Below are 23,071 nucleotides of genomic sequence, written 5' to 3'. Positions count from 1 at the left end.
ATCTTCATACAGATAATCAGAAACAGTTGCTTTAGACTATATCTGGAATAAGAAACCCACACAGATAATTCCCTTATCATGACATAAAATATGGAGATCTAAGTGAGATAGGGATTACAATACCTACTTCCACCACTAAAAGAGATACATTGCTGGAATTTTTCTTCACATGGGGACTTACAGGAGCAGATGCATGCACGCTTACAGAGCAAGTTGCCCATCTGGAAAACATGGACTGGTCTTTGATTTCAAGAATGTCCCAAAGGAGGCCATGGTGTCACGGTAATACATTTTATACGTCACACATTATAATTGTAGAAAGGACTAGGCCATTATGCTATGAAATCAACCTAACCAGACAGGAACTGACTGCAAACCAATGAGGGCAATTAGCAAAGATCAGGTTCATGCTGGAAAAAACTCAAAATAAAAACAAAAAAAACCTTGCTGATGGGGGTGTTCTTATACAAGTAATCATCTGCAGATGATTTTCTGCCTGTACACGGTTTCCCATTAATATATGAACAAATAAAGTGGCATTTATCCAAAAAAAAAAAAAATCCTAGTTGTTACCTTGAACAAACTAGTATCATGCTTTCAAGTATTTATTTAAAAACATTTTAACATAAAACATATAAATTAGCTTGGTTCAGTAAAAAACATTGCTCTGCTTTTGTCAACTTTCTTAGGGCCCTGACTTTAAGCCCCCGTTAACACCGATGCAACTGTAAAAAATGGATTTTTAAAACAGCTTACCTGTAAAATCCTTTTCTTGGAGTACATCACGGGACACAGAGCACCATAATGACGACTATGTGGGTTATAAGCTTACCTTTAGGTGATTTGACACTGGCAATCAATAGTAAGACGGTTCCTCCCATATAACCCCTCCTATATCGGAAGCACCTCAGTTTTGTAGCAAGCAATGACGATCCCAGAAAGAGGGGAGGGACCTCTGTGTCCCATGATGTACTCCAAGAAAAGGATTTTACAGGTAAGCCGTTTTAAAAATCCATTTTTATTTATTGTACATCTTGGGACACAGAGCACCATAATAATGACTATGTGGGATGTCCTAAAGCAATGCACCTGAGGGGGGGGGGGGGGGGACACACACATTATCCCTAAGCCCAACGGGCCTGAGACTATAAAGCTGCCTGCAACACACTCTGGCCAAAAACAGTCTCCTTTTGAGATCTCACATCCACCTGGTAAAACCTGGTGAACGTATGAGCTGAAGACCAAGCGTCCGCTTTGCAAATCTGAGCCATAGAAACCTGTTGGCGTACTGCCCATGATGCACTAATCCCTCTAGTGGAGTGTGCTTTTAAATCCCGTGGTGGAACCCTGCGCTTTAAACCAAACGCCTGGATAATAGTCTGACGAATCCACATGGATATAACACGAGCAAGGGGAATAATTGGAGGGGAGGTTGGGACTTTATATGAAGCATGTACCAGCAAGCAGGTAGTAAGATGAACATAGAGGAATTTATTGACATAATACCGGAGCATACACGTTACAATCGCAAAATGCATACAAGATAAAACAGGTAAATACATAATGACGTATAATATAACATTCATTATAATATTGTTCATACACTTAATGGAAAGATGAACAGGGTAAAAGTTTAGATAATGGTAACTCAAGATACCACCTAAAATAAATTCCCTAGTACATCATGATCAAGATAAGGTAAAATAAAGTTAAGAACCAGTAATATCTGCTGGACCTAAGGCCTCACTGGACCTGTGGGGGGGGTTGAAAAAGGTATGGTTGATAGAGACTGAGTAGACAGTTGAACACGGCAATTAGTGGCTCAACGCGTTTCGTGGCTTCCATGCCACTCGTCAGGAGCGAGCCCGTGTAATATCTGGAAATATATTGGGATAATTATATAATGCAATAGGACAAGGGACAATAGTAATGGGGGAGCGTGGTAAACGAGCCCCCAAGCTGCTGTATGGAAATACTCACTGAGAGACTGTATAGTGACGGTGTAGCGGTGGGACCCCGTAAGTCATCCTGGTAGCTCCCAACGGGAGCCGAGGTGGGGAGCCCCGCGGAGACGGCAGCGAACGCCAACCAGGGCAAGCACAGGAACCGAGGGATGTCTAAAGAAAGGTGAATAAGGGTGAGGGTATGTAGGGAGGATATAGAAAGAGGGAAGGAAGGGAGCCCCCAGATATAGGTAGAGTGATGGAGAGAGTGAGAGATGTGGGAAGGGAAAAACAAACCGTGAAGGGGTGAAGTGAGGTGAAGGAAACAGAAACTACATGTGGTAACCTAGAGTGGAGGAGGTAGTGAGTGTACCTGAAGGTAGTGAGACCCTAGGAAAAGGAATACCAGGGGTGGGTGATCGCTTGTATGTAGAACCTCGAGTGCCCATGCTGCCCCGGAGAGCGCCCAGATAACGCCGCCGCGAGTGCCGCCCACCAACGTCACGCCGTGTAGCAAGGGGAGGAGCACCGCGCGTGACGGCGCTGCAAGGGGGAAGCCGCACGCACAGCGTATTACGTGACATCCACCCCCCCTCTGGGGGGGTGGACGCTGAGCCAATGCGCGTCGACGTCACGTAATACGCTGTGCGTGCGGCTTCCCCCTTGCAGCGCCGTCACGCGCGGCGGTTACTCCACCTCGTGGGCCAATGGGGAGGTTCTTCCCCATTCGGGTTCGTGTCCGACTTGCGGTGCTCCCCCCCTTGCTACACGGCGTGACGTTGGTGGGCGGCACTCGCGGCGTCGTTATCTGGGCGCTCTCCGGGGCAGCATGGGCACTCGAGGTTCTACATACAAGCGATTACCCACCCCTGGTATTCCTTTTCCCAGGGTCTCACTACCTTCAGGTACACTCACTACCTCCTCCACTCTAGGTTACCACATGTAGTTTCTGTTTCCTTCACCTCACTTCACCCCTTCACGGTTTGTTTTTCCCTTCCCACATCTCTCACTCTCTCCATCACTCTACCTATATCTGGGGGCTCCCTTCCTTCCCTCTTTCTATATCCTCCCTACATCCCTACATACCCTCACCCTTATTCACCTTTCTTTAGACATCCCTCGGTTCCTGTGCTTGCCCTGGTTGGCGTTCGCTGCCGTCTCCGCGGGGCTCCCCACCTCGGCTCCCGTTGGGAGCTACCTGGATGACTTACGGGGTCCCACCGCTACACGGTCACTATACAGTCTCTCAGTGAGTATTTCCATACAGCAGCTTGGGGGCTCGTTTACCACGCTCCCCCATTACTATTGTCCCTTGTCCTATTGCATTATATAATTATCCCAATATATTTCCAGATATTACATGGGCTCGCTCCTGACGAGTGGCATGGAAGCCACGAAACGCGTTGAGCCACTAATTGCCGTGTTCAACTGTCTACTCAGTCTCTATCAACCATACCTTTTTCAACCCCCCCCCACAGGTCCAGTGAGGCCTTAGGTCCAGCAGATATTACTGGTTCTTAACTTTATTTTACCTTATCTTGATCATGATGTACTAGGGAATTTATTTTAGGTGGTATCTTGAGTTACCATTATCTAAACTTTTACCCTGTTCATCTTTCCATTAAGTGTATGAACAATATTATCATGAATGTTATATTATACGTCATTATGTATTTACCTGTTTTATCTTGTATGCATTTTGCGATTGTAACGTGTATGCTCCGGTATTATGTCAATAAATTCCTCTATGTTCATCTTACTACCTGCTTGCTGGTACATGCTTCATATAAAGTCCCAACCTCCCCTCCAATTATTCCCCTTGCTCGTGTTATAGATTGGGATGGAAACACTTGACCTTACCAGGTCTTGGTTTCATTTAAAGTCCCTAGGGATGGAAATGGGTGACCTTACCAGGCCATGATTTCCTCAAAGTCCCTAAAACAAAAACCCCCTTCTCTTGTATCCACATGGATATAGTTGAACTTGTTGCCGGCTGTCCTTTTTTTTAGGACCCCTAGGCAAGACAAAAAAAACAGTCAGTCAGTCTTCCGAAAAGGAGCTGACATTTTCAAGTAAACTTTTATCGCCCTCACCACATCCAGTGAGTGGAGCGACCTTTCCTCCCTAGTCTTAGGGTTTGGAAAAAAGGAAGGTAAAATGATATCCTGATTCAAATGAAATTTGGAAACCACCTTAGGTAGAAAATCCGGACAAGGGCGCATGACCACTATGTCCTGATGAAGAATCATAAAAGGTTCTTTGCAAGAAAGGGCGGCCAATTCTGACACCCTTCTAGCCGATGTTATAGCCACTAAGAAAACTAATTTTCTGGTCAATAGGACAAAAGGGATATGCCTAATAGGTTCAAAGGGTTGACTCTGTAAGAGTGACAGTACCAAATTTAGGTCCCAGGGACATAAAGATGGTTTAAGCGGCGGCCTCAGGTGTGTTGCTCCCTTGACAAAGGCTCGCACCAAAGAACGGGATGCAATTGGTCTTTGGAAAAAAAATAAGGCCGAAATCTGTCCTTTAATTGTCCCTAAAGCAAGCTGCAAGTCTACGTCTGCTTGAAGAAAGGCAAGAACTCTTCCAATCGTATACCTACGAGGGTTCCATTTCCTTTCCTCACACCAAGAAATGTATGACTTCCAGACTCTATAATAGATAAACGCTAGAAAGTCAGTTTCTAGAGCTATCAAAGTAGACCAGACTGAACCCATAATACTACGGTCTTTCAATAGTCTGGTCTCAATAGCCAGGCCATCAAATTCAGCAACCGTAAAGAAGGATGGAATATGGGTCCTTGAGACAACAGGTCTGGACGGCATGGAAGGACCAATGGGTCCCCTACTGCCAACTTCACAATCTCCGAGTACTATGATCTCCTGGGCCACTCTGGGGTTACTAGGATCACTGGCTTTTGTTCCTCCTGTATTCTGCGTAGTAATTGCTGCAGAATTTGGATCGGAGGGAAGGCATATATCAGAGAATACTGATCCCAAGGAACTACTAATGCGTCTATCCCGACAGAAAGCGGATCCTTGGTCCTAGATACAAACCTGTCCAGCTTGGCATTGAATCTGGATGCCAGCAGATCCACATCTGGGGTTCCCCAGTGTTGGCAGATCTGTAGAAAAACCTCGGGATGCAGGGACCATTCCCCTGGTAACAATTTCTGGAGACTTAGAAAATCTGCCTGCCAATTGTCCACCCCCGGGATAAATACTGCCGACAGAAACGGCACGTTTTTCTGCCCAGGTAAATATATGATCTACTTCTCTTTGGGCTGCCAGACTCCTGGTACCTCCCTCGTGGTTGATATATGCCACTACTGTGGAGTTGTCGGACTGGACTCTGACAGGAAGACCCCGCAATCTGGATGTCCAGAATTGCAGAGTCAGACAAGCTGCCCGAATCTCCAATAGATTGATGGGCAGGGTCCTTTCTGTCTGGGACCATATTCCCTGAACAGACGCCACCTCTAGGACTGCCCCCCAGCCGAGAAGACTGGCGTCTGTAGTTACGACTTTCCAGGCTACTGGTGAGAGATTTCCCTTTTTTCAAATTGTTGTCTTAACCACCAAGAGAGGTTCCATAGTACTTGAGGAGATAGAATCATAGGTCGATCCAGGGTTCGAGTCAATTTGTCCCAGGCTTTTAGAATACTGTTCTGGAACACTCTGGAGTGGAACTGTGCATACGGCACTGCGTTGAAGGACGACACCATCTTGCCCAGTAACCTCATGCACAGCCGAATAGAAGGTGTTAGTTCTTTTTTCACCTTCTGGACAAGTTCCACTGTGGAGGTGACCTTTAGGGGGGCAAACACACCTTTTCTTGGGCGGTGTCCAAGACCAGACCCAGATGCACCAAGGCTTGAGTCGGATAAAGAGCTAACTTGTCCACATTCAGAATTCAACCTAGGCGTTGTAAAACCCGTACTGTTCTTGACACGTTCTGAATCAGTATGGGACAAGAGCAATCCCTTAGGAGAAGATCGTCCAGGTATCCTACGACGGAGACCTTCTGAGACCTTAGGGAAGCCAACACCGGGGCCAGAATTTTTGTGAAAACTCTGGGGGCCGTGGCCAGACCGAATGGTAGTGCCACGAATTGGAAATGACTGCTCTCTACAGCGAAGCGTAGGAACCTTTGATGTGGACCGAAGATGGGCACATGAAGGTACGTGTCTTTGATATCTATGGATGCTAAATAGTCTCCCCTTCTCAGGGATTTTATTATTGAACGAACCGACTCCATGCGGAAGGATCGGACGTCTACAAAGAGGTTGAGAGCCTTGAGGTCCAAAATGGGCCTTCCCCACTTGGCTTTGGCACGGTGAATAGGTTTGAGTAAAACCCCTTGAACCTTTCCTTGTGTGGAACCTTTACAATTACCCCCTGCATCAGCAGATGCTTTAAAGCTAGGAATAGGCACCTTTTCTCTGGATCCAATGGAACCCTTGAGTACAGAAAACGATATGGGGGGGAATTCCCGAAACACTATTCTGTAACCGTATTTTACAGTGGAAATGACCCATCTGTCTCAAACTAATTCTTCCCAGGCATCCCCAAACAGCCGAAGCCAGCCCCCCCCCCCCACCCATAAGAGCGGGGGCGCCCCTTCACAAGGTAGACTTGGAGTTGGGCTTGGGTGTCTTTTGGGTCCTGGATTTCGTCTGACCCTGGGGTCTTTTAAACCCAGACGGCTGAGGCCGTCGATACCGCTTAGGAGAAGAAGCACAAGGTCCTGGAACATTGGGAATTTTATAAGAGGGTTGCTTCCCTTTCTTTTTAATAGGGAGTAGGGCACTCTTTCCTCCAGAGATCTTTTGGATATATTTATCCAGATCACCGCCAAACAAGCGCTCTGTTGGATTGAGACCTTCAATGCGTCTATTGCAAAACATAAGGCATGAGGAATCTCCGATAACTCCTCGGCAGGTTCTTTACCAGCCTTTTAAAGCGATAATTTAGGGATTGGCAAATCCCAATAGCTGCAACCATGACCATCACCTTCAAGACACTGGCGAAAAAACCAAGGTGCTTCTGGTATAGGAGGGGTTATATGGGAGGAACCATCTTACTATTGGTTGCCAGTGTCCAATCACCTAAAGGTAAGCGTATAACCCACAGTCATTATTATGGTGCTCTGTGTCCCGTGATGTACGATAAAGAAATAGCATTACTTTAGTACAATTTCAAAGCCGCATATCAGTGCGGTTTGCACTGCTGGTTTCATTGTGGCTTGCAACTTCATTTAACAGAAGTCTACGCAAGTCGCAATGAAAATAGGTAATGAAAATAGGTAAAACTAGTGAAGGAACTTTTTTCATAATCGCTGTGACATAAGTCGTGGCGATATGAACGGTTCCATTGCCGACAATGGGGTGCGACTTGTCATTCAATTTGGAACTGTTAAATCGCATGACAAGTTGCACCAGTGAGAACGGGGGCTAAGTGATGTGTACACAATATAGTGTAGGCCACAAGCTGATCTCTTGGTCATTTTTAGGAGCACAGATAAGCAAGCTGGAATAACTTGAAGTTTCCAACTCCAGGCTTCCCCTCCACCACTCTACCCCAGCGAGTATTTTTGCCTAATTTAATTTTTTTTTTGCTACATGGCATTTCCAGAAGTCTTTGGTGTGCTCTTTAGGTGATGCTCTGCACTCACAGTATGTCCCGAGTCTTCTAAATTGAGGGAAGCAGAGTAAAATTTGATCCAGATTATTAAGGACATCTTTTGGTTTACAGGGTACTGCAGGGGACAGTGTTAAAGAAGAGATCAGTAATGCAGATAGTCTTTTTTTCCTCCTTGGGGCATAAAAACAAAACAAAACAAACAAAAAAAAAACACCCAGAGTTGTGTTAAAGCTTAGCATTTTTTTATGGGTATGCATCACTAAAAACACATCTGTAATGGTTAATGTTACCTGTAATTGTGTGCATTCCATGTCCTGCATGCTCCATGCAAGTCCTTCCTTATTGCTGCCAGACACCACCCCTTTCTGCCCCTCTCCCATTGACAGAACTTGTACTAATATTGTCCAATGCAAATTTGCAGGGACGATCCTGTCATTCATTTGTTTTTCCTCCATTCACAGAACACGTATGGCTGCATACATTTGCAATATGAAATTACCACGATTCTCTAGAACTGAAATTACCTTTATTTTAATAAACAAGAGGCAAACAGACATTGCAAATTCGCATATAAAATAGAGGTTGTAACAGCACACTGAGCAAGGAAAAAAAAAAAAAAAATATGGAGGAAAAAAAAAATCCCTCAAACTGCTGCTATATACAATAAAGATAGAACTCAGATGCTGAACTTTGACACTGTTGGGATCTGTGTGCAAGTATAAAGACCTGTGTTATAAGCCATACTGTGGCGGAGTCAGCCCTAAGCTGAATTTGAGAAAATATTTTAATCATGTGATTGTAATTCAAGGTTTAATAACTTGGCCACATCCTAAAAGACAGGAATCCGTCTGCCTTTGACCTCTGGGAAAGGTAACACTTGAATGTATAAATTAACTGATCAGGAGAATCTTCCAGGCTCAAAGGCAATAAGCACTAAGTAGTCTGTGGTGAGGTTCCTCTGTAAACATCCTCATGTCTGATGACGGCACCATTACGGTTTGCCAGGAGTAACATCTGTGTAATCTTTCAGTACTCCTGCCAAGTGGTCATTGTGAGTCTTAAACCTGCGTTTCTTCTGTGAGTTTGACTTCTTCCTCTTTTGTACTGGGATCTGAAAGATTTATATAAAGAGATTAATAAATGGGGTACACAAGCTTTCATTTATATCAAACCTACTTATAGCATACATACTTCTAGGGAACTGTTTACACACCAATAGCTTTAACAAAATAGACCATTAATTAAATCTCACTGTGCTGGATAATCACCACACTTTCCACAGAACAATGTCCACATTAACCACCACTCACACACTTTTTTCTTTGGAAAAAGAAGTCACCAATATTCCCCACTCTTCCACAGAACCATGCCCCCATTAATCAGAACTCTATCCACAGAACCATGCCCCATTAACCGTTACTCTTTCCACAGATCCAGGCCCTCATTAAATCACCACAAATGGATGAATTGAGCCAGCAACACTGTAGTCTGTATAACAATTTATTGGCGACTGGTTATAAAAGGAGTGACAATAAAACAAAATTCTGACGCGTTTCAGCGCGAGCCTTAGACGTAGCCTACCAGTCACCAATACATTGTTATACGGACTACAGCGTTGGCGGCTCATTACATCCATTTATCTTGTTCTGGTGTGTATGAACACACTGAGCCCAGGCATCTGTGTGTGGTTCTTGCAATCAGATTGGGTGTTCCTTATTGTGTGTGCTGCTCCTCTCAGACTTCCCATAAATTGTTACTCTTTTCACAAAGCCATGCCCCAGGTAATCACCCTTACCAGAGAACCATGCTACCATTAATCACCACTCTTTTGCCAGAATAATGAGCCAATTATCAGAAAGCTCCTTGCCTTCTGTCACACTCTGCCCCACTTCCTGGTGGCTACATTTAATAGTTAGGGTCCACAGCCTCATATGCCCCTTAACTCTAGTTCAACACCAGTGACTAAATCCACTAAATCAAAGCTGTATATTGGTCAGCACCATACTATGCCTATGTTCAATGAAGATTGTGTAGGTAGAAGATAAAGTGCATTGTGATTGAATAGCATACATTTTGTAACTCAAATTTAAATGTTACTTTTTGGAAGAGGAAAAGAAGTATAGAACTCTGCTGAAATACATACAACTTTCTTTGGTCCAGTTTCCTGCATAGAGGTAATGCCCTGTCTCTTCAGATAGTCCTCAATCTTTTCATCATCCATGGAGTCAACTGGTACACTCCTCCATAGCTTCTGAAATTCTGAAACATAAATCATGTCATGCCTGGTGCATAAGCTAATAAATTCCATTACAGAGGATATACAAGTACAATATTTATGACTGATGTAGTGATAAGTTAAACCATGCAAACCACACCCATAACTTAGCAAAGATAGATAAGCTGCTATCATTGGATTATAGTTGTACATGAGTTGGTGTGCTTCATGAGCATGATCACCCAGACTTTGACAGCATCTTTTAGGGCTCATTTACACTTGTTTCTTCTTTATACACATCACTACTCTAGCAATAAACATTCTCTGTGTATACTTCTTTTCTGGCTGCGGTATACAGAAGGTAAAATAATGGAGAAAAAAAAAAAAAAACACTCAGTCTTGCAACTAACAAACTGTTACCTTCATTAATGAATACAGGTCTATAAATGAAACAAAGATCATCATTTAAGTCGTTGAATAAGTGAAAGGTCTCAGACAGTATAACTTGAAGAAATGCAGCCACAGATGCTATAATTCTAATTAGAGGTCGACCGATATGGGTTTTTCTCTGGCCGATGCCGATATTTAGAAATCGCGGTGGCCGATGGCCGATATGTGATGCCGATTTTTTTGGGCCGATAGATTAGGCCGATTTTTTTTTTTTTTTTCCCCCTTCATCTCATAAAATCTAACAGTTAGACCCCTTTCACACTGGGGCGTTTTTTTAGGCGCTTTTGGGCTAAAAATAGCGCCTGTAAAGTGCCTGTAAAACGGCTTCCCTACAGTCTCAGTGTGATATCCCGAGTGCTTTCACACTGAGGCGATGCGCTGGCAGGATGTCTTTGGAGCGGTGTATACCGCTCCTCCACCACTCCTGCCCATTGAAATGAATGCGCACCGCTGCTGAAGCGGCTGCAAAGCGTTTCGGCAGCAGCACTTCAGGGGCGCACTTAACCCCTTCCATGGCTGCTAGCTGGGTTATAAGCGCCCCGCTAGCAGCTGAATAGCGCCGCTAAAATGACGGTAAAGCGCCGCTAAAACTAACAGCGTTTTACCGTCAACGCCTGCCCGCTCCAGTGTGAAAGCAACCTTAAGTAATAAGTGATACAGAAAATTTTTTACATTTAAACATTTATTGAACAAAACAAACCTCCAATCAGTTCACTTGTATGTATAATTTAGATAAAAAAAAAAAATATATCTTAAATATTAAATACACAAAAACAGGTAACCAAAACTTTTGGACGAAAAAAAATGGGCTAACTTTACTGCTTATTTTTTTTTTTTTAATTAGTGTATTTTATTTTAAAAAATTGCGTTTGAAAGACCGCTGCGCAAATACCGTGTGACATAAAATATTGCAACAACCGCTATTTTATTCCCTAGGGTCTCTGCTAAAAAAATATATATATAATGTTTGGGGGTTCCAAGTGATTTTCTAGCAGAAAATACAGAATTTTTACTTGTAAGCAACAAATGTCAAAAAAGATTTAGTCTTTAAATGGTTAAACTGAGAACTTCTACACACGGAGTTCAGTCTATTGATAAAAGAACCCGAAGAGATACAAATGTATCTTCTTATCAAATTTGGCAGGCTGCCCAGAGGAGGAGAGAAGAAACCTTCAGACAACTTGCAATTGACTTCTATTACAGAAGTCATTTGCAAGTCCCGCTGAAGTTATAATCGGCTTTTTTTATCAGCACAATCGGCGATGCCGATTAAGTAAAAAAAGCCAAATATCGGCCGGCCGATATATCGGTCGACCTCTAATTCTAATGTCCTTTTTCTCCCTGTTAAATAGAATTTCCAAGAAAAATACAATCCTTCTATCCCATGACCTCTCACCAGTGCTGTATTTATGCCTAAGCCGACAAGGCCCAGGCCTAGGGCGGCACTTTGCGGGGGGCGGCGAAAAAGCCGCCCCCCCCCGCCTTCTCCCGCACAGATGCAGGCTCCGGCGGTCTGTGGTGTGATGGCGTGCTTGGCGGGGGGGGGGACACGACTCGCGCCCCCATCAGTGGCCGCGGTGACTTGCTGCATGTAATTTGGACGGGCGGAGGCGGAGCTTAAAGCTCCGCCCTCTATCCTCCTCCGTTTGGCTTTCCTCGCGCCCCCATGTGTGGCCGCGGTGACTTGCTGCATGTAGTTTGGACGGGCGGAGGCGGAGCCTAAATCTCCGCCCTCTACCCTCCTCCGGGGGGGGGGGACACGACTCGCGCCCCCATGAGTGGCCGCGGTGACTTGCTGCATGTAATTTGGACGGGCGGAGGCGGAGCTTAAAGCTCCGCCCTCTATCCTCCTCCGTTTGGCTTTCCTCGCGCCCCCATGTGTGGCCGCGGTGACTTGCTGCATGTAGTTTGGACGGGCGGAGGCGGAGCCTAAATCTCCGCCCTCTACCCTCCTCCGTTCGGCTTTCCTTCCTTTCCTTACCCTTGCTAGCGGTCGAAAAAGGGTTAAAACGACCTGCAAAGCAGCGCTGCAGCAGTGTTTTGCAGGCAGATTTAACCCTTTTAAAACCGCTCCACTATCGGCCGAATATCGCTGCTAAAACGACGGTAAAGCGGCGCTAAAAATAGCGCCGCTTTACCGCCGGGGCGCTTTCAGTGTGAAAAGGCTCTAAAGATGTTAAAGCACTGATTGCCACTGATTAGGCGGCACTCTTCAGCTGTACTTAGCTGTAGGTAGCACTGATTTGCTACAGTGATGGGCATTGATGAGGCCGCACTGATGGCCCCTGATAACCTGCACTGATGAGGCTGCATTGATGGGCACTGGTGAAGCTGCGATGATGGGCACTGGTGAGGCTGTGCTGATGGGTACTGGCGAGACTGCCCTGATGGGCACCGGTGAGGCTGCATTGATGGGCACCGGTGAGGCTGCGCTGATGGGCACCGGTGAGGCTGTGCTGATGGGCACCGGTGAGGCTGTGCTGATGGGCACCGGTGAGGCTGTGCTGATGGGCACCGGTGAGGCTGCATTGATGGGCACTGATGAGGAGGCATTGACGGGCACTGATGAGGAGGCATTGACGGGCACTGATGAAGTTGCGATGATGGGCACTGGTGAGGCTGTGCTGATGGGTAATGGCGAGACTGCCCTGATGGGCACTAGTGAGGCTGCATCGATGGGCACCGGTGAGGCTGCATCGATGGGCACCGGTGAGGCTGCATCGATGGGCACCGGTGAGGCTGCATCGATGGGCACCGGTGAGGCTGCATCGATGGGCACCGGTGAGGCTGCATCGATGGGCACCCGTGAGGCTGCATCGATGGGCACCCGTGAGGCTGCATCGATGGGCACCCATGAGGCTGCATCGATGGGCACCCATGAGGCTGCATCGATGGGCACCCATGAGGCTGCATCGATGGGCACCCATGAGGCTGCATTGAAGGGCAGTGAAGAGGCTACACTTGGTACCCACTTTTAATGTAGAGAGAGGAAGAGGTGGAGCTCTAAGATGAAAAGATGGAGCTTAAAAGGGAAGGGGTGTGGTTTACAGATTACAGGGCGGGACTTAAACTCAAAGGGGTGTGGCCTTGACAAGAAGGGGTGGGTCATATTTAAATTAGGGGTGCATGGGTTTAGTCAGGCCTAGGGCAGCACAAAACCTAAATACACCACTGCCTCTCACTATAGTGACACTTTCTAAAAATCACTTACCAACAGTGGCAGGATCCTCTGTGGCATCACAATACTAAATGTCACCAAAAGATAGAGCAGAAGATAGGCTCTGTAAATGCCTACATTGCATTCAAATGTGTCAAAGGGATCCCTCTATTAGGCCCCTTTCACATGTGCGGACCGTTCAGATCCGCCTGTCAGTTTTTTCAGGCGGATCTGAACGGGCGCTCCATGCACCTCTATAGAGCGGCAGATGTCAGCGGTGACATGTCTGCTGACATCCGCTCCGCAAAATCCAGACGGATGCAAACCCTATTTTCCATCCGTCTGGCGGATCAGATGAAAACAGACAGGCGTTCCGTAATCATCCGATCCCCCCATAGGGGAGAGCGGAGCTCTGACAGGTCCGTCCCTGCACAGAGTGCAGAGGCGGACTTGTCATCTGCCAGCTCAGCGAGGATCAACGGAGCGATCCCCGCTGAGCAAGCGGAGGAGTAAGAACAGATCCATAGGTCTGAAAGGGGCCTTAATATATGAAGTGATCAGAAAAGAACATGTTTTTTGTGTGTTCCTCAACCACTTACGGACTGCCCCATAGCATATTTACTGCTACAGGATGACCCTCCCGTGCTGAATGACGTGTATATACATATATGTGATTCTGCACTTCCGCCTACAGGGGGCATGCACTTCTGCCTTCTGCTGCGATTTTTAAGTCTTTTATTAATAATTTTGTTAAAAATGTGTTAATAAGGCTTTTATTGTCAACTACATTAATTTTATGCAGAGTCAATATTTGCAGTGTTGAACCTTCTTATTCAAGACCTCTGCAATTCGCCCTGGCATGCCATCAATCAACTTCTGGGCCACATCCTGACTGATGGCAGCCCATCCTTGCATAATCAATGCTTGGAGTTTGTCTGAATTTGTGGGGTTTTCTGTGTTCACCTGCCTCTTGAGGATTGACCACAAGTTCTTAATGGGTTTAAGGTCTGGGGAGTTTCTTGGACCCAAAATTTTGATGTTTTGTTCCCCAAGCCACTTCGTTATCACTTTTACCTTATGGCAAGGTGCTCCATCATGCTGAAAAAGGCATTGTTCGTTGCCAAACTGTTTTTGGATGGTTGGGAGAAGTTGCTCTAAGAGAATGTTTTTGTACCATTCTTTATCTATGGCTGTGTTATGTAAAATTCTGAGTGAGCCTCCTCCCTGAAGCAACTCCCACACATGAATGGTCTCAGAATGCTTTACTATTCGCATGACACAGGACTGATGGTAGTATTCACCTTTTCGTCTCCGGACAAGGTTTTTTCCAGATGCCCCAAACAATTGGAAAGGGGATTCATCAGAGAAAAGTCCAATCCCTGTACCTTTTGCAGAATATCAGTCTGTCCCTGTTGTTTTTCCTGGAGAGAAGTAGCTTCTTTGTTGCCCTTCTTGCCACCAGGCCATCCTCCAAAAGTCTTCACCTCCCTGTGCATGCAGATGTACTCACACCTGCCTGCTGCCATTCCTGAGGAAGCTCTGCACTGGTGGTGCCCCGATCACACAGCTGCATTAACTGTAGGAGGCAGCCCTGGCGCTTGCTGGACTTTCTTGGGCGCCCCAGAAGCCTTCTTCACAAATGCAGTGGAAATGCTTTTTTTTTTATGGGATTAAGTTCATTTTCAAGGCAAAGAGAGACTTTGCAATTACTTGCAATTCATCTGATCACTCTTCATAACATTCTGGAGTATATGCAAATTGCCATCATAAAAACAGCAGACTTTGTAAAAATTAATATTTGTGTCCATCTCAAAACCTTTGGCCACGGCTGTATTCAGCAAGAAAAGCCACCTTTCCTCTTTATGCAGGAGGATTTTATCTTTGTCCCCCCTCCTTTCTGACAAATTCAACTGGTACAGAGCTGCACATTTTAACCCTTTCAGAGAAGAGTTATGGCACTGTTCAAAATGTACGGCATGGCATCTCCCATTGGTTACTCATATACGCACTGCGTACCAGTGTGTCCCCTATAGTTGGAGCCGTCTGGGCTATCATTCAGGGTTTTGTACCCAAGAATTTTTTTAATCTACTGTCCAGTATCAAAATATGCCAGTGACTATTCATAAGGGACTGTACTGGTACCAGTGTATGCCATATGTGATAATAAGCCAAATCCTCTCTGAGCTTTGTGTGTCTTCTCTCTCTCTTTGGCGGATTTCCCTCCTATCTTGTTGTAGGACTTGAATGCAACTTTTTTCCAGGACCGATTTTGGGTACGCCCTGACTCTGAATCTTTTCTTCAATTCTCTACTTTCTACACATAGTACTCTACATTTGAGCAGTTTCTCCTAGTAGGAATGGCCTGTAGCAATATTAGTACAGACAGTATATGTGAGTAATAAAAGCCAGTGAGTCCATGTAGTGACCTTGGTTAGATTTGATGACAGCCTGATATTGGACAGAATACACACTATAGTGAGTCAAGCAGGTGCTATTGTGTACTTGTGTATTTATGAATGGTGTGTAGTCCTTGTTGACAATGCTAATGTTATCTATAGCCCAAGAATGATGGGAAAGTGAATGGTTCCTGCCACAGCTTTCATTTGGTATTCCTGCTATTCTGGGACTTGGTTGAGAGATGAGAGGAACAGCTGGAAATTGAATGCTTCTGTAACCACAATGGTGGCAAATCTTACCAAAGGAGCCAAATATAGTACAGACACAGCAGAGGATTTAAAAAAATTCCATCAAGTACATAGAACATGTGCACGTTAGGGATACACAATGAGAACGCTATATGAAAAAAGTGAAAAACACAACAGGACAACTGCTTACAGTCTGACTAAAAATTACAGCTTTAATTCAGCTACATTTAAAACATTCCTTGAACTTTAGATACTGTATTTCAACAATGGGCCTAAGGACCAAGTATCTGAAGCAAAGAATGATCCAAAAACTGGCAGTAATCAGGTTCACCAAAACTGAAATGAAGAGAAGAATCTGATTTAGGTCTGTAATAAGTGTGAACCATGTGAGATATATTTAATTTTGAAGCTTGTTGCACAAGAACCCCCCCAATTATCTTCCATTATGGAAAATAAAATTGATCACCTGGGAGAAATCCATGCAGCTCATGCTGTGGTGGGTATTGAACTTGGCATCCAGTACAGTAAGGCAACACAGCAAAATTCTTTAGGACTGCAAAGTGCCTCAGCTGATGACTGAATCACATTTACTGAGCCAAACTTGCAATCTGAAAGGGTATACCAGGAGTATCTGGCACACATTTCTCGCCTCCATATTAATTACCAAGAATGTGTATATGTACAGTCCCTGACAAAAGTCTTGTCGCTTCTCTATTTTGTAGAACCTCCTGCTATTAACCTGACTTTTAATTAATCAATTGGTGTTAGAAATAGCTCATATGAAAAGCTAAAGCCCTCCCAAATGATGTTTAATGCACTGAAATAAATTAGTTTCACTGAAAAAAGATTTATCATTTAATCAAGACAGACAGGTCAAATTTTGGCAAGACAAAAGTTTTGTCGCCTATACAGAAATTTAACAACTTTACTGAAAATCCAAAAATATGTCAGCAAATTAAGTAGTGGTGCTGCGAGTTCCAAATTTAATATCTTGTATGACTTCCATGAGCTTGAAGGACAGCATCCATGCGGTTTGGCTAGGATTCATACAATTTATTGATGAAGTCATCAGGAATAGCAAAGAAAACAGTCTTGCATGCCTCCCAGAGTTCATTAATATTCTTTGGTTTCGTCTTCCATGCGTCATCTTTCATCCTACACCACATATGCTCAATGATGTTCATGTCTGGTGACTGGGCTGGCCAATCCTGGAGCATCTTGATCTTCTTTGCCTTAAGGAACTTTGATGTGGAGATGGAAGTATGCGATGGAGCACCATCCTGCTGCAAAATTTGGCCTTTTTTATGGTTGGGAATATAAGAGGTAGCTAAGCTTTCTTGGTATTTTAGACTATTGGGGTGCCTTTCACCCTGCAGATCCCTCGCACACCCCCATACTGGATGTAACCCCAGACCATGATTTTGCCTCCACCAAACTTCACTGTTTTCTGGGTAAATCTCGGCTCCCAGCAGGTTCCAGTAGGTCTCCTGCAATATTTGCGGCGACTGTGGTGTAATTCAACAGAAGATTCATCTGAAAAATCCACCTTCTGCCACTTTTCCAGAGTCCATCCTTTTAGCAGGCTGTGGCCCTTGGCAAATGCCACACGGTTTTTCAATCCTCTTTTTTTTAGTGCTGGCTTATGGGCACTGATTCGACCATGGAGGCCATTTCGAGACAGAATCCGACAAACTTCTGGTTGACACAGGGACTTCAGGTGACCAGGTCTCGTGGAGTGGAAAATGGGCTGGCCTTGGATTTTCGAGCCAACAAACGGTCCTCTCGAGCAGTTGTCTTGCGGGGTTGGCCTGACCTGGCCTTGTCCATAACGTCTCCAGTCTCTTCAAATCTTTTTTTTATCCTCTGAACTTGACGCTGAGACACACTGAAGTGTCTGCCTAATCAGCAGTGGATCTGGTCTTCAGCCTCTTGATAATCAACACTTTAGTCTCCGGGTGAATCTTAGGCATGTTTGCAGAGGTCTAGTTGCAGCTGAGAAGGTCTAGTGTACTGGTGTTCTTTTTATACACACCTGAGACCTAATTGATCCATTATTAGTCACAGGTGAAGCTCATATAACAAGGCGACAACACTTATGTCTTGGCAAAAATTGACTCAATGGGCTTTACCAAGCTGTGAATATTAGAATACTTTTTGTCAGTTTCGTTTTGCACTGAAACATTACAAAAGCTGTTGGGATTAAAATGACCCATTTCTTGTAACAAAATCTTGATTAGAAATATATTTTAGGGGCACTTCAGGTCAATTTGTACACAAACGACAAGACTTTTGTCAGGGACTGTATTAAGATCAGTATAGAAAAAATTAAGGGAAAAGGGAGTCTAGTAGCCAGATCATGTAGATACATCAGACTGATCTCAAGTATCTGTCAGATTTATAGTCAAACTTGATATATATAAACAGGTTTGATATCGACATATCATATTCTTATACAGCCCTGCAGAACCAATTTATGATAATAATTATAGAATTATAACCATGTTATCAAGAGATCACCGCTGTTTACAACAGACTGAAAATCCTGCTACAGTGGTGAGATGAGAAAGAAAAAAAAAAACAAAAAAACGCAAAATGTATCTGCTGCCACCGAGTGGAAATAAGAATTAAGACAGCATACTAGATAATTGGACCCAGAGTCACATTCACATAATCTAGGTCATTTGAATTATTATGGACATGTACAGTATATTGTGCCAACAATTTATACAGCTCTTTAAAGTGGAGGGCCACCCTGAAAAAAAAATTGCACCAAAAATCTTAAAAAAAAAAAAAAAAAAAACACATTTGAAAAAAAACATTTGAAAAAAACATTTTTTTTTAATCTTACCTGAAGCCTTGTTGCTAGGCAGTCTTCCTAATCTGCCTCTTCCTATTCCGCGGCGTGTCCTGTTCCTTGGTGAGCGGCCCCGTTGCCTTCTGGGAACTGCGTGTGCACAGAAGGAAACTGGCAGTGAAGCCACAAGGCTCCACTGCCTGTTTCCCTTAGTTAGGATGGCGGTGCCGGGACCCGAGAGCCGAGGGACAGGTCGGCCTCGGGCGGCCGACATCGCGGGCACCCAGGACAGGTAAGTGTACTTATTTAAAGTCAGCAGCTACATTAATTACTGTACAGTCACATCAGTCCCTGCCCTCAAGGTGTCTATTTTACATACACACATACCAGGGCCAACCTAGAGAGAAGCCATTTAACCTACCAGCATGTCATTAAAGTAGAAGAAAACAGGGTACCCAGAGGAAACCCATGCAAGTGCAGGGAGAACATGCAAACTCCATGCAGACAGCATCCTGGCCAAGAATCGGGCCAAGGATGCCAGTCCAGCAAGGCAGAAGAGCAAACATTTAATTCACTAAAAATGACAGAAGAAGAATGTTCACATATGTTAAGCTATTCACGGATGCGTTTTTTTACCGCATCATATTCGCATAGCATGTAAATGTGATCGGCTTTCAATGGAGCCGGTTCACACATATGTGGGGCGGTCATGGTGCGGTTTTGAAAAGGGTTCTGTGCGGGTTTTGGGTCCAGTTCAGGTGTAAATTCAGGTAAAAAATTTGCACCTGAATCACACCTGAACTGGTGAAAAGAAAAGCACCAGACTCCGGACTACAAACCACAGATGCATATGTGTGAACCCAGCCTAATACTACCAGCATGCATGGTCTGTAGCAAAGCAGCAACAAGGGTATGATCTTAGGGGGTGGAACCTGTGTCCCTCAATGGACACTGAGAAAAGAATGTGAGTACAAAAAAACTTATTTTCTCTCTCGTCCATTGAGGAACATAGAAAGTCTTAAACCTTTTGGACAAAAGTAGCCCAAGTAAGACGTGAGAAAAAGCAAATAGACACAAGGCCTAATATAACAAAAACTGGGTACTTCTTGCAGCTTAACCACTTCCCGATATAAACGCACATATAGGGGGCCTCTTGGAGGTGAGTTTTAACTGAGAGGCCTCATCTATTCGGCCTTATGTAAACAGTTTTCTGTGCTGAGAGCACGCACCCTGCATCTCAGCACAATTACCGCCGGAGACTGGAAAGCTCCCGATGTATACTTGACAGGCAATCGCAGCATTCGAATGAATCGAAAGCCCACCTCCCAGCATTTAGAGGCTCTTAAAGGCTGGGAGGCAGCATCGGAAAGGGATTAAAGAACTGCCTGAATGACCTTACGCCTGAAGCTGGCAAAAGAAGGGGCAGATATTCCCTCAAGGTAGAAGTTAGACAACGTGTGAACAGAAGATCTGATGGCAGCCTTGCAACGTTGGGAAAGGCTTGATGCTGAAAAGTCTAGGAGTCACTCACAGCTCTAGAAGAGTGAGCTTTAACAGGAAAAGGAAGTACCCAATCATTCAAGGGTATTTACAATTTTGCATTTAAATTTGGAAAAACCCCACACCCAAATAAATATTAATATATATATATATATATATATATATATATATATATATATATAATTTCTAAATGTTTAAGATGTTTCTCAGGAGGAGGTGTTATGGCTGATGGCAAGGTTTTTTGAACAATGTCAGAGTGAGCCTGTTCTAAGTCTATCCTCGTTAACAAACAATGCAAGAAGCCCAGCGTCTACACATTTAACCATTTGTTAGGACGGACTGTTTAAATCCAGTTACAATTGATCATGAACATCTGCCTGTACAGTACAGACATGGTTAATTAAGGCCCCCATATAAACAAAGACAAACTACTAGGCATTTTCCATGTTGAATGGTCCAGTATAGAGCATCTAAAAGGGTAAGCTGCAATTTTTTTATTATTTTTTACGTTATGCTATGTGAATGGGGTCATGTAACAAATATAAAGTAGGTCCCAATTTGACAGCAAGTGAAAATACACTTTAAGATTATAACCCTAAACAATGATTTGTTGAGCCACTGAGAAATGAGTACCACATAGCTGGGGTCGCATTGTGTGTCCTATCCAGAATTACAAGAAGGTAATCAGCAGTTCTGAAAGACTCAGTGGCTAAGAGACCGACCCATATAGTCTGAACCACATTCAGACAACCAAAGGAAATTTCTTTTTGAGAAACCTGAGCAGACAAAGGGACAGGAGAACAATGTACTGGTTAAGGCGAAGGGAAAAGACTATCTTAGGCAAGAAGGAAGTCCTGGGCTGCAACACCACCTTGTCCGTATGCAAGCCAAGGGCACCAGTTGAGACAGTCACCGTGCAGAGATAATAGCTACAAGAGAGGAATGTTCAAATGGAGGCTTCTAAATTGCCAGATTCAGATTCCATGAAGTAACAGGTGAACAGACTGAGAAACCACATAGGAAAAATCCCTGCACAAAGATCCTAAATAGAGAGTGTGAAGCCAACAGCCTCTGAAATACAATAGAAAGTAAAAGAGACTTTTGATGGTGCTAGGACCCAAATGCTGGTCAAGACCCAACCACAAGAAAGAGAGAATCCTTCCCCATTGGAAAGCTCCAGAATTGGAAGCCTCAAGACTCACACAGAGTGAAGTATGCCTTCCACATACAACGATAGAACTACAGGAAATGGACTTCATACAACTGAACATCACAGTAATCCCAAACTATGAGATATCCCTGTCCCTTAGAACCTAGGCTTCAACCGCCATGACATTAAAACCAGCAACCAAGAAGTAGGATGGTAAATCGGCCCTTGGGACAGTAGATCCGGACAGCTTGCAGTTTCACATGCAGTCTGCTAGACATCTTGCCAGGTCTGGGTACCACATCTACCTGTGAATCCAGAGCAATGAGGAACCACACTACGTGATCCTGTGAAGTAGACAAGGCAGAAATTATAGGAGAGGAAAGGTATACGGTAGAGCTGCACGAATAATGGTTAAAAAATCGTGATCTCGATTCAACCCCCCTCACGATCTTTATGCAGAATTTCCAGATTAATTCATGTAACTAGTGTAGAGAGTTCTCTGCTTTTAACTTTTCCTTCTTAGATCAAAGGAATAAACTTCTGTGTGTAGATGAGGGAAGTTTAACCACTTAAAGATTAAACCTTTTTCTGACACTTGTTTCTTACAAAGTTAAAATCAGTATTTTTTTGCTAGAAAATTACTTGGAACCCCCAAACAAGCATTATATATTTTTTTTTTAGCAGAGACCCTAGGGAATAAAATGGCGATTGTTGCAATATTTTATGTCACACTGTATTTGCGCAGCGGTCTTTCAAATGCAATTTTTGGGGAAAAAATACACTTCAATAAATTAAAAAAAAAAAAAAAACAAAACAAGTAAAGTTAGCCCAATTTTTTTGTATATTGTGAAAGATGTTACGCCGCAAGAATCGTGATCTTTATTCTATGCAAAAAAATTGTGATTCTCATTTTAGCCAGAATCGTGCAGCTCTAGTGTACTGATCCCTCCAAGCCAGCAGAGCATCCATTGCTTCCGCCAGTAGATCCTTGCATCTGGATACAAACCCGTGGGCAGAGGGATAACCTAAAGGTTTAAGATTTAATGTGTCCCTCAATGAAAGAGAAAGAAATCCACATTTTCAGTAATCTTCAATTAGCATTTCAAGTTGATGTTGACCCAAGCACTTCAATGCTTTATTGATCCAAAACAAGTATATGCAAGTCAAGAAAAACACCTTTAACCACTTCAATACAGGGCATTTTCACCCCCTTCCTGCCCAGACCAATTTTCAGCTTTCAGCGCTGTTACAATTTGAACGACAATTGCGCAGTCATGCAACACTGTACCCATATGAAATTTGGATAATTTTTTCCCCACAAATAGAGCTTTCTTTTGGTGGTATTTGATCACCTCTGCGGTTCTTATTTTTTGCGCTATAAACAAAAAAAGAGCGACAATTTTGAAAAAAAAAAAAGCACAATATTTTTTACTTTTTGCTATAATAAATATCCCATTGAAAAAAAAAAAAAAATTCCGCAGTTTAGGCCGAAATGTATTCTTCTACATATTTTCAGTAAAAAAAAAAAAAAAAAATCGAAATAAGCGTATATTGATTGGTTTGCGCAAAAGA

At 43.9% G+C, this 23,071-nt stretch overlaps 1 protein-coding gene across 1 annotated transcript in view; it reads right to left on the bottom strand.

Moving 5' to 3' along the window:
- Positions 1-8,103: 8,103 nt before the first annotated feature.
- The window catches only part of GTF2E2 (general transcription factor IIE subunit 2), a 149,827-nt gene continuing 134,859 nt past the window's right edge, over positions 8,104-23,071 (bottom strand). The window contains exons 7-8 of the mRNA XM_073597671.1: positions 9,732-9,847; positions 8,104-8,699 (exon numbers count right to left, since the gene is read on the bottom strand). Of these exons, the coding sequence (XP_073453772.1) occupies positions 8,580-8,699; positions 9,732-9,847 (236 nt within the window). The 3' untranslated portion in view covers positions 8,104-8,579. The remainder of the gene's footprint in view (positions 8,700-9,731; positions 9,848-23,071) is intronic.

The sequence above is a fragment of the Aquarana catesbeiana genome, linkage group LG01, assembly GCF_042186555.1.
Source record: "Aquarana catesbeiana isolate 2022-GZ linkage group LG01, ASM4218655v1, whole genome shotgun sequence".
Lineage (NCBI taxonomy): Eukaryota > Metazoa > Chordata > Amphibia > Anura > Ranidae > Aquarana > Aquarana catesbeiana.
This window is presented reverse-complemented; position numbering and strand designations above follow the sequence as displayed.